At 38.2% G+C, this 17996-nt stretch overlaps 1 protein-coding gene across 4 annotated transcripts in view; it reads right to left on the reverse strand.

The window, feature by feature from the left end:
• LOC138757843 (chondroitin sulfate N-acetylgalactosaminyltransferase 1-like) overlaps positions 1-17996 on the reverse strand; it is a 244025-nt gene that overhangs the window by 36210 nt on the left and 189819 nt on the right. For 3 of the 4 annotated variants that reach the window (XM_069925837.1, XM_069925836.1, XM_069925834.1), the window contains exon 4: positions 933-1034. The exons of the other annotated variant lie outside the window; for it this stretch is intronic. In XM_069925837.1, the coding sequence (XP_069781938.1) occupies positions 933-1034 (102 nt within the window). The remainder of the gene's footprint in view (positions 1-932; positions 1035-17996) is intronic. 4 annotated transcript variants of the gene reach the window in all.

Consider the following 17996-nt stretch of genomic DNA (forward strand, 5'->3'; position numbering starts at 1 on the left):
ATTGATGTCTATAAAATCATGATTAGGTGGGTGAATAGTGACACTGTTTCCTAGAGTAGAAAAATATAAGACCTGAGGGCATAACTATATGGACAGTTCTTCTCTCGGAGGGTTGTGAACATAATGAATGAGCTGCCAGACAAGGTGGTAGAGGCAGGTATGTTAGTTTCCTTCAAGAAATACTGGATAATTACAGAGAAGGGAGGGAATTTGAGGGGTATGACATTGCTTTAGTCACCCTAGCAAGCGGGACTAAAGCAATAGGGTGCGTTGTTTAGCATGGACAAGCTGGGTTCAACTTGCTTTGCTCATGGAGACATGATGCCCACCACACTCCCAGTGAGGTTATTGCCACAGGGGACATTTCAAATAACTTTTTGCAAGTCTTTTTCCTTTGCTACCTCTTCCTAGGACTGACATCCAGGTAAATGTGTGACTCTCATTGCATCTAGATCTTGTTTTGTTTCTGCACGAGATAGTCGAGCAGACAGGTAAGGCATGCATATTGCACAGAATATGTAGGAAAATTAAAACAACTTTTGCCTATTTTATTACTCTGCTAATCAGTGCAACTGCCTTGTTAAAGCTCTCCCTCATTTTTGTTTTTCTTTTGTTTTAAATCTCTTCCACCTTCTCCCACAAGTGGGTTGTCTCCTTGTTGGAGCAGCTAAACTCCACTCACTGAGCCTTAACTGTTGATATAAGAAGGTGGTATGTTAACTCACAGGGATTTAAAGCGGAAGTTAATAGATTCTTGATTACAAAGGGTGCCAAAGGTTATGGGGAAAAGGCAAGGGAATGGGGTTGACATGAAAATACATCTGCCATGATTTGAATGGCTGAGCAGATTTGATGGGCTGAATGGCTTAAATCTGCCCCAACGTCTTATAGATTTATAGATGGAACCTCACACTTCAGTGACCAGCACTCACCTGCACACATATTCAAGTATGGCTCTTACTTCAGTCATTTGTTCTCTCCCAAAATAAACCACAGTGAGGTGAACTCTGCCATCCAGTCCGACACCCACCTCCCTACAAGACACAGACAGAAAGAACTGTTTTCATCTTTGGCTGCATGGAAAGTTAATGCAAAAATTACTTGATAATTATACCAATTTGACTCTGAGAGAACAGGATACTGAACCCCATTTAACCCCAGTCTTTGGAGGTCTGTTTTGTCTCAAAAGGCCATTCTCATCCCAGTGTCAGAATGTTGTGGGTTTTTAGCTTTACTTAAGGGAACTTGAGGATTTAATCAAGGACACTTTCGCAAAGTGCTGTTCTAAGGGAAATCCCAGCTTGAGTACAGTTAAACCAAGGTTCCTTGTGTTGTTTCTCATTTTGTTTAAAATTATACCCCACAGAAATGTTGAAGAACAAGCCAACATTCTGGCTTATCCTTGCCTCAACATCACCAAAGTACAGACTAACAAAATAGGTGCAGGATCAGCCATTCAGCCCCTTAAACTTGCTCTATAATTAACACGATCATGGCTGATCATTTGTTTTAACATCATTTTGCTGTCTTGTTATATTGCTCATTTCTTTAAACTTACTAATCTATCTATCAGTTCAGAGTCATGTTATTATTCTCCACAACAACCTCATCAGAGTCTGAAATGGCATGGTACTTGTATGTTTCAATATCACCTTTAATTCTTCTAAACACTCATTGGGTAGACCTGTTATTCAGGAACCAGTCTGGTGAACCTTTGCTCCACTCCCTCTACACCAACCACACCCTTCAAGCAAGGAGACAAAAAAATGTGCACTATATTAAAATGTAGATTTACCAAAGTAGATTAACAAGTAACTATTAAATTGTTGACAGATGACCAATATGATAAACATTCTTCTCATTTCAACAGAGCTGGTTGTTCAACTAACTTGGGACATTCCAAAAATAATTCAGAACCCATGGAAACAAAATACTCTCCTTTAATAAAATGCCCATGATGGAATCTCTTAGAAAATTCTATATATATCAAAAATCAATTTGAAATTAAATCATTTTGAGGTGCAAGGGCATCTCAAAAATAATATTATTGTATGCCATTTTCTGCAAGGGTTGGAAATTCGTTCATGTGGCACAAATTTGATGTATCTAGATTCCATGTGCGAAACTTGGCCAGGTAATTGTGTACATATAGCACGTGAACACTGATGGTCATACATGTGTACAAAGTCCTCCATGTGTACAAAGTGCACTGGCACACAGATCAGAGACAAGTCTGTGGAACTTCAGTGAGATGAAGCAAATGAAAGTATTTGGAATCACGACAGAAGTTCTAGACTTGGATCCTTTTAAAGAGGTAAGAGCCATTAGTTACATTTAATTTATTTTTTAACTTATACATACAACACAGTTACAGGGCCCTTTTGGCCCACGAGCCCATGCTGCCCAATTACACCCAATTGACCTACAAACACTGTTACATTTTTTGGAGGGTGGGAAGAAAATAGAAAACCCAAGAAAAACTCACGAAGATATAGGGAGAACATACAAACTCTTTACACACAGCTCAGGGTTGAAACTCCTGTCCTGATCAGAAGCGCTGTAACAGTGTTATGCTAACTGCTACACTAACCAGGCCACCCTATTTAAAACTGCTTGTATCTGAGTTCATCTCCCATGTCATGTCAGGGCTCATGAAAGTTCTCAGAAGAAATAAAGGACAACTTCAGATATGCATTGTATAAACCATTGAATACATTTCATTGAAGTTGGGCAAACCATTTGAAATGGTGATCAAGAAAGGGAGGGAAGCCTTTTATAATGTTCAGCAACTAGTTATAACCAATGAATTTAAGAAGCTAGAATGAGTGAACAGAAGAAATGCAAATTTTTTAAAATGCAGATGCTGTAAATCTGAAACAAATACAGAAAGTGCTGGAAACACTCATCAGTTCAGGCAGCATCTGTGGAAAGAGAAACTGTCAATGGTTTGGATCTGTGACCCTTCATCAGAACTGGAAAAGAACAAAAAGGCTATGGCAGCAGATCCTCACACTTTGCTGGTGTAGGTGATCCAGAGAGAGGTTGAAAGGTCTGAAATTTGTTTCATTCCACCAAGAACTAATGCAGTCTCTCCTGGATAGTGTGGGCTTTATTCATATGCAACAAAACAAGTTCTTCAGCTCATGCACAAATGGATTTCAAATTAATTTACTGATGGGCTGGTTTGATAACAATACTAAAATGTCCCTTAAGTAATTTTATTTCCTCAAATGCTTTTTATAAATTGATGACCATGGTAATTAGCCAGGGACTCCTTCAAAAGACTCAGGGGACAACTGTGCCAAGAATGCGGAGAGCTGGAATAAAGTATTTTCACAAGAGGAGAAAGGATGCAAGGGAGAAAGAAAGTAAAATTGAGATCAGTATTAAATTGGAGAAGGTAAGGTGACAAGAGAGATAAACTATTATCCTTACCAGTCACTCACAGAGTGGCAACAGAAGCTCAATGTATCGTGCTTCCCTTAAAATAAAGGGAAAAAAAACCAAAGACTCTCACATTCAGAGAAGTTAAAAATACAAATAAAAACCCTACCATTACAAATCTTAGTAATTATACTTTCAGGAAATGAACACCTATCCCAAACTGCAACCCTTCTATTCAAATTGCCTTTTAAAATATTAGATCAGGACAACTAATTGAATTAACTTGGGGATAAAACACAGGATTCTGTTGACACCGTGGTTAAGTGAAGAAACACACAAATGCTTGAGCCCGAACCATTGGTGATGTACCTTCACCTTTGCTACAGAAAGGCACTGTATGACCTGCTGAGTTTCTCCAGCATTTGTGCTTTTTTTCCCCCAAATGATTTAACGTTCACCAGTCCAAGGTGCTTTGATAGTTGAGCAGCCATCTAATTGAGGTATCCAAAAGGATCTAATCTCCTGATTGTAAAGGACAGAATAAAGGAGTGAAAGAAAGTAGTAATTTTCCACTCAGAAAGATGGAAGGTTTGGGATTATCTGTTCCCAAAAGTCATATAGTGAAGGAAAGCCATCTCCAATTTCTTTCTTTTTTTAAAATTTCCTTTTGATTACCCCTCCCACTGAACAGTCACCAGCAAATAAATTGTAAAGAATTGAGTATCGGCTCTCAGATAGGAAGCCCCCAGAGCACTCCTGCTTAAATAATCATACTATAATAATAGTCCATGAATAGGCCCCATGTCATGTCAAATTCAACATGAATCTCTTTACATTATATCTAATTTTTTCCAAACTCAAGCAAGACATAACATCTTGTAACCATTGCATACAAGTTGGTGTTATACTGTCTTTCTATCTTATCAAAATTGCTCCTCTGGCCATCAATGAAGTAAAGGCTACTATTTTTTTTTTGAGTTGCATTCAAGGAAATCCTCTCTTCTAGAGAATAACCAAACAAAGCATTAAAAGGACATAGTTCTAATTTAATCTTAAAAATGTGATAGAGTTTTAAAGATTTGTTCCCAATATTCTTATAGTTCTGGACGCTCCCAGAACATAGGAATCAGAGGGGCCTCAAAAATTTTACATTGTCACATAGTGGATCAACATCAGCAAAAAAAGAGACACTAACTTTGGACATATGTATTCTAAGTACAACTTTGAATTGTATTAAACAATGTCACATACAGAACAAAGTATTATTAATCAGATCAAGCATGTTATCCCAATTTTCATCTGAAATTGATGTATTCAAATTTCATTCCCATTCATTCTTGATTCCTGTCCCCAAACATAATCTTGTCCATCAAATTGCTATAAATAATTGCTATTGACCCACCATGGGAAAACTTTAAATCAAAAATAAATCAAGAGCATTGGTATCGGGAATTTGAGGAAAATTAGAATCCAATTTCTTTAACATCAATCCATTTTTGTTGGGCAAGGTTATTAATGGATTGAGAACCACAGCAGATAAATTAAGTATTGATGCATATCAGCTGGGATTTAATGAAAAGGTGGAATCAACCTGAGGGGCTGAATAACCTACTCCTGCTCCAATGTTCCTCCAGTACCTGATCTTTCTTCTTTTGCATTTTAACACAATAATTTGGGTATTGAGAGATTTATAGAGTGAGCACACAAGCAAGATTACTTCAAAGGAGCCACGTACCTCAGATGTTCTTGGGGGGAAAAGAAATGAAAATTGTTCCTGGGTGATACAGTCCTTTTGAAACCTTAGTGGTATGTCCAAAAGTGTGGTAAGTAGCCTAATGTCTTGGCTATTGAAGGAACTTTTATTGTCTTGCACACAGTTCAACATTAGACAGAGTGACAGTTGACTTTTATATCCCTGGGATGAATAATGGGTCAGAAGGCAAGTTAGAAGTCTTGTAGAACATGCCTCTGGTGAGAACTTATAACCTGACAGGAGAAGCCTCACCAAATCTGACAGCTGGAGATTAGCCTCAGCTTTGAACAGCCTTCCCTGTCCGTCACCCTCCATAATGCTAATTCCTTCTCCAGAAAAACAAGCGTCAGATTCTGCCTTCAGCTTGCTTTGAACAAGCAGAAATGCACATAAGTATCTAAAGCTCTCCATAAGATGTCTGCAATTAATTAAATGAAGAAGTGATATAAACCTTTACTCAGTGCTCTGAATGCTGTCATGACATCTGTGCTTAGTTAGTGTACTGCTAAGAGACCACTTCAGTTCACACTTCTGAAGGAAATATTCAGAAGGCCCCACATTACATCTGTGCTTTACAACTGAGATATGGCAACAAATCTCCGGCAGTTGAGGATTTGCACCTTTCCTTTGATTTTAATATTCTTCAAATTGTGCTTGACCCTAACCGGCAAATTATAGAAGCAACACTCAATTCCTATTTTGAAGTAATAAGGCAGCAAAGTTTTGAGTTTGAATAAAGCACCAAGTCTTTGAAAAGAAAGAGGACATCAAGATGAGCAAGAGGGGCATTAATTAAATCAGCATTTCAAATGAAAATAGGTCCAGTGCCTTTAGTTTTAAAGAATCACAGCATCATGCAAGGCACGGCTCCTTTTGACTATCCATGTTAATGTCAAGTCTCAGAATCAGAATGGAGACAGATGTCAGAACAATGAGAAGCCATTGGAATCACTCCAGACCTTACGCTGGCTCTCCCACATTGCCCTATACGTGAACTTACTGTCAACATTGCAGGATGAGGTCATTGTGCGGGTGCTTTTCAATTATTTACAGAGTGCTTTAATATTTATATTATAAAGACCATCAGGATGATGGTTGTGTAGGGCTTAGTGCCCAGTATACTGTGCATATGGGTCAAATACACAGCCCCACATCTGGAGCCCATCAGGATTATGAACTGGACCCTTGGCTGAAGCAGCGCAATTTTCAATCTGGTTTTCCAATTCCATTAAGGCAATCCACAATTCGGACTCTTCGTTCCACTATTGCTGCCATGCTTTTAGCTATCCAAGGTGCCTACTTTTGTCCTCTGCACAAATTGACTTTCTGCTCCTGGAGCTTGTGCCTTAAAACCTCACATTCACTCATCTCTCTAACTGGATATCTTACGTAGCCTTGATGTCAAAATGTGTCTGACAAACTCTTCTGTGGAGCACCTAGAGATAACATTAAAGCTGAATTTATTACTTTTGAATTTGATTTCATTTTTAATAAAACATTACAGTACAGGCCCTTTGGCCCATAATGTTGTAGGCACCCATATAAACCGTCTCAAAAAACTCAATCTTCCCTACCTCATAACCCTCTATTTTTCTTTCATCCATGTGGTTGTCTAAGAGTCTTTTACATGTCCCTATTGTACCAGCCTCCACCACCACCCCTGGCTCCCACTATTCCAGTGTGTATTAAAAAACTTAACCCTAAGAGGCATAGATAGGGTGGTCAACCAGCACCCATTTCCCAGGGCAGGATCGGAAAACACCAGAGGACACATGTAGAAAGTTAAGGGAGGAAAGTTTAGGGGAGACATCAGGGGCATTTTTTTTTAATACAGAGAGAGTTGTGGGTGCCTGGAATGTCTTGCCAGGGATGATGGTGGAAACTGAAACATTGGGGCCATTTAAGGGACTCATAGACAGGCATATGGATGAAAGAAAAATAGAGGGTTATGGGGAAGGGAGGGTTTAGTACTTTATTTTCCAAAAAGGAAGGGATATATGGGTCAGAAAAATATAGAGGGCCAAAGGCCTGAACTGTGCTGTATTGTTTTACAACTTTCCTTTCCTCACTTTTTACAGATGTCCTCTGGTGTTTTCTTCTCTCGTCATGGGAAAAAGGTGTTGGCTGTCCACCCTAACTATGCTCATAATCTTGTAGACTTCTATTGTCACTTCTCATCCTTCTTCTCTCCAAAGAGAAGAGCCCTAGCTCTGCTAACCTTGCCTCATAAGTCATGTTCTCCATTCCAGGCAACATCCTAGTAAATCTCCTCTGCACCCTCTCCATAGCTTCCACATCCTTCCTGTAATGAGGTGACGAGAATTGAACAAAAAAAAATTCCCAGTGTGGTCTCACCAGAGTTTTACAGAGCTGCAACATTACCTCTTGCGCTCAATCCATCAACTAATGAAGGCCGGCATACCATAAGCCTTCTGAACTGTCCTATCAACCAGCATGGGAACCAAGAGATCTAAAGATTTGGATCACAAGGCCTTTTTCTAATTGAAGATGGAGCTCCCTCTTTACCTGCGACTCAGTGGATAGAATTTTCACCTCCAAGGCACAAGATTGTGGATTTAAGTTCCTGAATTCCCTCACTAAATCTCTCCACGTCTCCTCTAAAATATTCCTAGAAGTATTGATATTCCATCAATGTTCAAAACTATCTAAAAATGAGCCTCAGGTATAAAAGTTTGAAACTGTTGTTGAACATAGTGAGGCAGAAGGCACACTTCAGCCAGCATAAATGACTGAGTTGAAAAGGGAATATTGGCCAGTTTTTTTGCTCTGGAGAGCTTGAGGATAACTGTTGGAAATGTGTAATTGATAGTTGTTAGAAAACAGTGATTTAAGACTTGGTGATCTTAGTTAAGTTTCAACAATAACTACTTTCAAAAGACAGTTCAATGGTGATATCCCCCTGTGATAATGAGAGAGGCTACTTAAATATAAACCCAGAAAAATAATAATGGGAGACATGGAGATGGAAGAGGAGCTAAATTATTTTTTTGCATCAGTCCTCACTGTGGAAGACATTAACAGTATGCCAGATGTCCAAAGGTGTCAGGGAAGGGAAATTAATGCAATTACTATTTCAAGGAAGAAGATGCTCAGAAACCTGGATTGTCGCGGAGTCATGTGATGGAGTAGTGGCCGGTAGGAGAATACCAGCCCTCTCCAGAAAAGAAGAAAAAAAGTGAAGAAAAAGCAAAGCCCCAGACATACAAATCACAACAAATAAATAAAAAATAAAGGTGTGGAGAAAATGGCACATAAGAAAGAAAAGCCAAAAACAACAGGAAGAAAAGAAGAACGAAAGACGCCGGAAGAGAAAGGTGAAGGCCTTACCTGCACGAAAAAGCAGGGATCCGCCGTGGAAAGAGGAGCCTGCTCCCCGAGGTTGGTGGAGACCCCACAGGGTCGCAACCCAGTGACTGTGGGACTTCAAAAATGGCTCACTGAGCCAAACAGAGGTGCGATGCGCATGACAAGGAGAACACCGATGGGAAGGGGGACCAGCTGTGGAGTGAAACTCCACAGCACAAACAGCTGAGAGATGCCCGACAGCAGGGCTCCCAGCTAGAAAATAAAGAAAGCAATGGGAAAGGGAGGGGTGAGAAAGAAAAAACAAAGCAAGAGACACAACAGATAACCAGCCCAGAAGAAGAGGACCAACATCAAGAAATCATGGAAAAAAAATACCCAACAAACTAAGACAAGCAGCTCAACAAGAAAGTCAGAAGAGACACAGATACAAGGATGAGAAATAGAAGACACAAACCCAAGAGCAGACCAAGAAGAAGAAGAAGACCAAGCTCTGCACAGAGGAATAGGAGGTAAAATGAATGGACAGTACATAGATAAAAAAAAATTTCAAGAACAAATGAAAGCATTAAAAGAATGGATGACACTAGAATTTAGTGAAATGAAAAGAAAAATGAAAAGTACAGAAGAAAAAGTGAGTAGAATAGAGCTGGTCATAACAAATGTAGGGAAAGGATTAGAAAATGTGAACGAATGTGTAATGGCTGTAGAAATGGAAGTGAACGACTTAAAAAGAAAATTGGAAGAAAGTGACAAAAAAACTTGAAATACAGGAGTTGTTAGCTCAGAAGATGGATATAATGGAAAACTATAGTAGGCGAAACAATATAAAGATAGTGGGCCTTAAGGAAGATGAAGAAGGCAAAGATATGAAAGAATTTATAAAAGAATGGATCCCAAAAGTCCTGGGAATGCCAGAAATGCAGGAAGGAATGGAAATAGAAAGTGCACACAGAACATTAACCCCGAAACCACAGTCACAACAAAAACCAAGATCCGTTTTAGTAAAATTTCTGAGATACAGGACGAGAAAATATATTGGAGAAGGCAATGAATAAAATTAGAGAAGACAATAAAGCACTGGAATACAAAGGTCAAAAAATTTTTTTCTACTCAGACATTAGTTTTGAGCTCCAAAAGAAGAGGAAGGAGTTTAACGCAGCGAAATCGATCCTATGGAAAAAAGGCTATAAATTTATGTTAAGATATCCAGTGGTGCTTAAAATAGTTATCCCGGGTCAGCAAAACAGACTGTTCTTGGATCTGGAGAAAGCACGAGAAGTTGCAGAACGCCTGCAAGAAAGAAAGAGAGATGAAGAGATGTAACAAGAACAAAGAGAAACTACATATAAAGATGTAAAAATAATGTATAAGTAAGGACTAAAGGAGGGAAGAAAAGGGAAGAAAGGGAGAAGGGAAAAAGGAGGAGGGATTAAAAAATTTAAAAAATAAAAATAAAAAGAGAAGAAGAGGGGGAGCTTTGTTGTAATGTGAAGATAAAAGTCTTTTCTGGTTGGGTGGGAGAGAATAACAGTCACTGCGAAATCAATTGACACTTGCGAATGAGATCACAGTCCGAATGGAGAGTTGTGGTTGCCCAGCAAGGGACAAGGGGCGACTCAGAAGGTGCGGGGGGGAACACATGGGGTTAAGGGAATTTTAGATGTGGGAATGGTTGAAATATTTTATGTTTTAGAAGTGTTGTCATATAGTGCGCTCAAAAAAAGAAAACTGAGAAATGAAAATGGGAAAAAGGGGAAAGGTGGTGGTGAGGAAGTGGAAATTAGATGTAAACAGAGTATGAGATGGCCATGTAGAACTATATGACTATAAATATTAATGGAATACATAACCAAATCAAAAGGAAGAGACTATTAAATTTACTGAAAAAAGAAAAAAATAGATATAGCATTCATGCAGGAAATGCATCTAACTGAAGTGGAACACAATAAATTAAGGAGAACTGGGGAGGGCATGTAACGGCAGCATCATATAATTCAAAAGCCAGAGGTGTAGCTATATTAATCAATAAAAATGTACCAATCAAAATAGAGGAGGAAATAATAGATCCAGCAGGGAGATATGTAATGTTAAAATGTCAGATATATTCAGAAGTCTGGAATTTGGTCAATATATATGCACCTAATGAAGAGGATCAAAAATTTATGCAAGATATTTTTTTGAGGATTGTAAATACGCAGGGGAATATATTGATAGGAGGGGACTATCAATTAAATTAAGGTTAATAATTTGGATCCAAAAATGGATAAAACTGGACAAAAGACTAGCAAAAAGAACAAAGTAACCAAATTTATGGTTAAATCAATGCAGGAAATTCAACTTTTTGATATATGGAGGAGACAACACCCAAAGGAGAAGGAATACTCATATTATTCGAGAAGACATAAAATATACTCATGGATTGACCTGTTCCTGTTTTCAGTCCATATCCAAGGGAGAGTTAGGAAAATGGAATATAAAGCTAGGTTTATCTGATTACTCACCCCTGTTATTAGCAATAGAACTGGAGGAGATCCCACCAAGAACATATAGATGGAGATTAAACTCCATGCTACATAAAAGACAGGAATTTAGAGAATTTATTGAGCGCCAAATTAAAATGTACTTTGAAATAAATATGGAATCAGTGAAAGATAAATTGATATTATGGGATGCAATGAAAGCCTTCATCAGAGGGCAGATAATAAGTTATGTAACTAAGATGAAAAAGGACTACAATCAGGAAATAGAACAGCTGTAAAGGGAAATAGTAAGTACAGAAAAAGAACTAGCAACAAGGGAAGATACAACAAAAAGATGAGAATTGGCGGACAAAAAAATAAAATACAAAACATTACAAACATACAAGGTGGAGAAGAGCATAATGAAAATAATGCAGAAGTATTACGAGCTCAGAAAAAATGCACAAAATACTAGCCTGGCAACTTAAAATAGAACAAGCTAAAAGAACTGTATTGGCATCAAGGAAAAAGGACAAACAAATTACATATAACTCAACAGAGATCAATGAAAACTTTAAGAAATTCTACGAGCAATTATACTGAACTGAGAACAAAGGGAAAGAAAACAAAAGAGATGAGTTTCTAGCTAAAATTGAACTACTTTGAAATTGCAAGAAGAGGAGCAAAACAAATGGATAAAATAATTTGAAATAGACGAAATACAAGATATATTAAAATAGCTGCCGAACAATAAAATGCCTGGGGAGGACGGACTCCCAATAGAATTCTATAAAACATTTAAAGAGTTACTAATTCCTCCTCTCCTAGAAGTAATGAACCAGATAGAAGAAACACAAAACTTGCCAGATTCATGTAAAACAGCAATAATTACAGTAATACCAAAGATGGGGAAAGATCCACTAACACCAGCATCGAATAGACCAATAACTCTACTTAACTCAGATTATAAGATAATAGCAAAACTATTAGCAAACAGATTGGCCGACTGTATACCAAAAATAGTAAAACTAGATCAAACTGGATTTATTAAGAAACAACGAACAATGTTTGTAAGTTCATTAACTTAATCCATGCAGTACAAGGAAATAAGACACCAACAGTGGCTGTTGCTTTAGATGCAGAGAAAGCCTTTGACAGGGTAGAATGGAATTATTTATTCAAAGTATTACAGAAGTTCAACCTACCAGAGAAATATATTAATTGGATTAAAGCATTATATAAGGATCCAATGGCAAAGGTGACAGTAAATGGATATATAATCGAACTAATTTAAATTAAGCAGGTCAACTAGGCAGGGATGTCCACTATCTCCCTCACTGTACACTTTAGCAAGCACCATTGGCAGAACTGATAAGAACAGAAAATAAAAGGGATAAAAATAAAAGAGAGGGAATATAAAATCAGTCTATTTGGAGATGACATCATATTACACTTAACAGAACCAGAATTATCAATAAAAGGATTACATAAGAAATTGAAGGAATATGAAGAAATATCGGGGTACAAGATCAATGCAAATAAAAGTGAATGAATAATGCAGATTTCACAAAGTTTAAAAAAGAATCACCATTTAAATGGCAAACACAAGCAATCCGATACCTAGGCATTTTAGACTGGATAATAATCTAGGTCATCTATACAAATTAAATTATCAGCCCTTAATGAAGAAATTACAAGACGACTTAGAACATTGGAAAGATTTCCTACTAACACTGATAGAAAGGGTAAATTTCATTAAAATGAATATCTTCCCAAGGATACAATACCTATTTCAATCGTTACAAATTCCCTTGACAGAGAAATTCTTCAATGAACTAAAGAAAATAATAAGGAAATTCTTATGGAAAGGGGGAAACAGAGGATAGCACTAGATAAATTAACAGAATGGTACAAATAAGGTGGTTTGCAGCTACCAGACTTTAAAAATTATTATAGAGCAGCACAATTAAGATATCTGTCAAATTTTTATCAAACAAGGGATTGGACCAGGATAGAGCTAGATAAAATAGGGGAGAAGGTACCAGAACATATACTTTATAAGTGGGATGAAAAACTGGTGCAATATAGTTCACCAGTACTGTACCATCTGCTCAACATTTGGAAGAATATTCACATAGAAAGGAAAAAAAACAAATTACCAACTACAAAAATTACTATTGACGCAAAATCAACTAATCCCTTTCACAATAGATAACCTTTCCTTTAGAGAATGGGAGAGAAAAGGGATTAAAAGAATAGAGAAAAAAATTTTTTGGGAAATAATTTATTATCATTTGAACAAATGAAGTACAAATATGGAATAACTCACAGTAGAATGTTTGGATACCACCAACTGAAAACCTACTTAAAAGACAAATGGGGAAGCAGACTGATATTACCAGAAGGAAGCACCTTTGAATATGTGATTACAGACACAATGATAATTAAAAGATTTATAACAAACATGTACATCAAGCTGCAAGATAAAGAAAATGATGAAATAAGCTGTAAACTCAAACAAAAGTGGGAACAAGATCTAAACATAAAGATAAAAATGAAATATGGGAAAAGCTATGCCCCAGAACTATGAGAAATACAATAAACACGAGGTTATGCATGATACAATATAATTGGTTACACAGGCTATACATCATGCCCCAAAAGTTAAATAAATGGGACCCAATGGTATTAGATAGATGTTTTAGCTATAAGAAGGAAACGGGAATAACAGTACATGCAATTTGGGCATGTGAGAAAGTGGAAACATTTTGGGAAGATCTAAATCAGGTATTAAATAAAATCACAAAAAGCAACATACCAAAAAATCCAGAGATCTTTCTTCTAATACAAGAAGTAAAGAATTAGGCCTCAAACTGGATGAAGCGCAAAAAAGATTTTATTATGATAGCCTTAGCTGTAGCAAAAAAATGTATAATGTCAACTTGGAAATCAGAAGAGAGCCTGAGAGTACAGCAATGGTACATCGAAATGAATAAATGTATTCCACTGGAAAAAATAACATATAATTTTAAAAAATAAAGTCACACTATTTGAACAAATTTGGGAACCGTACATGGAACACAACAGAGAGGGCCTACTGCGGACCTCCACGCCCTAAAATGATAGAATGAGAAGAAGACGAAATGAACTGACACAGTGTGAAACAGTAGATGACAATTTTCTTGTTTATTTTCATTGTGTGATGACATTGTTTAATGGGTTTATTGTATTATATATGTTGAAAGTTTAATGGGTTTGGAGCGGGGTGGGAAGGAGGGAGGGAAGGGAGGGGGGAAAAGGGGAGAAAATGACATTTCATGTATCCCTTTTGCCTTCCCTCATTTCTTTAATTTCTCTCCTTCACCCACTTTAAACCTCAAACAACACAGTTGATGCCAAAAGCCTATGCAAAACATTTTCTTTATTCTTATTTCTGATCAAACCTTAAATTTTCTTGAACCCTTCAACTTTGTTATTTTCATTGGTTAGAGTGGGAAATGAAGGGAGATGGAGGGTGATGCGTTTTTGGTGGAAACTGGACTCTGGGAAACTTATCTCATAAATCCCTACTCAGTTGATTGTGGGTTAAGGTGCAGTGATCAGGATTTGAATTTTCTCCAAGCCAACTGGTGTTTGGAGTGGTGAGCAAGGTATTAAATCTGAGATTGAAGTGGACCACCCTGAGGTATCAGCAGATGAAGTGCCCAATGAGATGAGTAGCATCACTAAATCTTCATTCATAGCTTTATTAACTTCACATTGAATTGGTACATGGGGCTGTACTTTGGGTTTCAATGAATCAATATCAGAATTTTAGAGCATTAAAACTCAAGAGGCATATTTAATCAAAAGTATGAAGGATATCTTGTCCCATCTTCTCAATGTTGGCTCTCACCACACCAGGAGGTGCCATCATTAAAGATGAAATAGTGAAACTTTTGGAATGTAAGGGTTCAATCAGGTGGACGCAGCATGGTTTTAGAAAGGGAAGATCTTGTTTGACAAACTTGTTAGGATTCTTTGAGGATATAATGGGTGCGGTGGATAGAGGGGAACAGGTTGATGTTGTATATTTGGATTTCCAGAAAGCATTTGATAAGGTGCCGCACAAGAGACCTATCAGTAAGTTACAGGAAAGTGGAGTCCAGGGAAGTATATTGGGCTGGATTGAAAATTGGTTGTCTGACAGTAGGCAGAGAGTCGGGATAAATGGGAGTTTTTCAGGTTGGCAGAGAGTGGTAAGTGGGGTGCCGCAGGGGTCAGTGTTAGGCCCACAACTGTTCATCATTTAAATTGATGACTTGGAGGAGGGGACAAAATATGGTGTAGCCAAGTTTGCAGATGACACCAAATTGAGTGGAAGAGCAAATTGTAATGAGGATGTGGAGAGTCTGCAGAGGGATATAGTTAAGCTGGATGAGTGGGCAAAGGTCTGGCAGATGGAGTACAATGTTAGTAAGTGTGAGGTTATCCACTTTGGCAAGAAAAATAAAAGAGCTGAATATTATTTAAAGGGTGAAAAACTACAGCATGCTGTTGTGCAGAGGGACTTGGGAGTGCTTGTGCATGAATCACAAAAAGTTAGGTTGCAGGTGCAGCAGGTTATTAAGAAGGCAAATGGAATGTTGGCCTTCATCGCTAGAGGAATTGAATTCAGGAGTAGGGAGGCAATGTTGCAACTGTATATGGTAGGGGTGAGACCGCACCTGGAGTACTGTGTCCAGTTCTATTCTCCATATTTGAGGAGGGATATACTGGCTTTGGAGACGGTCCAGAGGAGGTTTACTAGGTTGATCCCTGGTATGAAGGGGTTGACTTATGATGAAAGATTAAATCATCTAGGATTATATTCGCTCGAGTTCAGAAGAATGAGAGGAGATCTTATAGAAACATATAGGATTATGAAGGGTATGGATAGGATAGATGTAGGAATGTTTTTTGAGTTGGCCGGGGAAACTAAAACGAGAGGACACAATCTCAAGATTCGTGGGAGTAGATTTAGGACAGAGATGAAGAAAAATAGTTTTTCCCAGAGAGTAGAGAATGTTTGGAATTCTCTAACCAGGGAAGTGGTTGAGGCTGCCTCATTAAACATATTTAAAATTCGATTAGATAAATTTTTACATGATAGAGGAATTAGGGGATATGGGGAGAAGGCAGGTAGGTGGAGTTAGGTCATAAATTAGATCAGCCATGATCGTATTGAATGGCGGAGCAGGCTCGATGGGCCATTTTTGGCCTACTCCTGTTCCTACTTTCTATATTCCTATGTTCCTAAGATAAGAGCCCATGGTATAACAGGAAACAGACAAGCATGGTTGAAGCATTGGCTGATTGTCAGGAAGTAGAGTAGGAACACAGAGACCATATTTTTGTTGGTTGCCAGTTACTAGAGGTGTTCCACAGGGTTCGATGTTAGGACCACATCTTTTTATATTGCATATCAATAATTTAGATTATGGCCAAGTTTGTAGGTGATATGAAGGTAGGTGGAGGAGCAGGTAGGGTTGCGGGAACAGGAAGGCTGAAGAGGGACTTAGACCAATTAGAATGGGCAAAGAAGTGGAAAATGAAATAAAACGTTGCAAAGTGTATGGTCGTACACTTTGGTAGAATAAATAAATGGACAAACTACTTTTAAAATGTGGATAAAATATCTAGATACAAAGGGACCTGGGAGTCCTTATGCAGGATACCCTGAATGTAAACTTACATATTGAATCAGTGGTGAAGAAGACAAATGCAATGTTGTCATTCATTTCAAGAGGAATAGAGTACAAGATCAGGAAAGTAATGTTGAGGCTTTAAAAGGCACTGATGAGACCTCACTTCTAGTGTTGTGAGCAGTTTTAGGCTCCAAATTTAAGAAAGGATGTGCTGACAATAGAGAGGATTCAGAAGAGGTTCACAAGGATGATTCTGGGAATAAAAGTGTGTTATCATATGGGTAATGTTTGACAGCTCTTGGCCTGCACTAGTTATAGTTCAGGAGAATCAAGGGAAATCTCAATGAAGCATTTCAAATTTTGTTAGACATGGACAGAGTAGTCAAAGAAATGTTGTTTCCCATGGTGAGAAAGCCTAGGACAAAAGGGCACAACTTAAAACAGAGATGTGGGGAAAATACTTTAGCCAGAGATGGTTGTAGATGCCATGTCATTCAGTGTATTTAAGTCGGAGATCAATAGGTTCTTGATTAGCCAAGGGCTCAAAGGTTATGGAGAGAAGGTCATGGAGTGGTCTAAGTGGGAGGGTGGGATCAGTTCATGATTGAATGGCAGTGAAGACTTGATGGGCTTAATAGTCTATTTTTCCTTCCATATTTTGTGATCTTATAAACTTCTCTTATAGAAACACAGAAGATGGGAGCAGGAGTAGATCATTCGGCCCTTTGAGCCTGCTCCACCATTCAATGAGATCATGGTTGATCTTAAAGTTCAGTAACCCATCCCCGCCTTTTCTCCATAACCCCTAATTCCCTTATACTGAAGAAATATATCTAATTCCCTCTTAAATATATTAAATGAACCTGCCTCTACTGCCCTCTGTGGCAATGAATTCCACAGATTCACCACCCTCTGGGTAAAGAAATTCCTCCTCATCTCGGTCCTAAATGGTTTGCCTATTATCCTCGAACCATGGCCCTGGGTTCTGGACTCCCCACCATTGGAAACATCCCTTCTGCATCCATTCTGTCCAGTCCTGCCAGAATTTTATATGTCTCTATGGGATCCCCTCTCAATCTTCTAAACTCCAGCGAGTACAATCCCAATTTGTGCAATCTTTCCTCATAAGTCATTCCTGCCATTCCAGGTATCAGCCTGGTGAATCGCCTCTGCACTCCCTCCATTGCAAGAACATCTTTCCTTAGATAAGGTGACCAAAACTGCACACAATACTCCAGGTGTGGTCTCACCAAGGCCCTGTACAGCTGCAGTAAGGTATCCTTGTTCCTATACTCAAACCCTCTTGATATGAAGGCCAACATACCATTTGTCTTTTTAACCACCTGCTGTACCTGCATGCTTGCCTTCAGTGACTGGTGCACAAGAACCCTTAGGTCTCTCTGCAAT

This window comes from Narcine bancroftii, chromosome 3 (genome assembly GCF_036971445.1).
Source record: "Narcine bancroftii isolate sNarBan1 chromosome 3, sNarBan1.hap1, whole genome shotgun sequence".
Classification (NCBI taxonomy): domain Eukaryota; kingdom Metazoa; phylum Chordata; class Chondrichthyes; order Torpediniformes; family Narcinidae; genus Narcine; species Narcine bancroftii.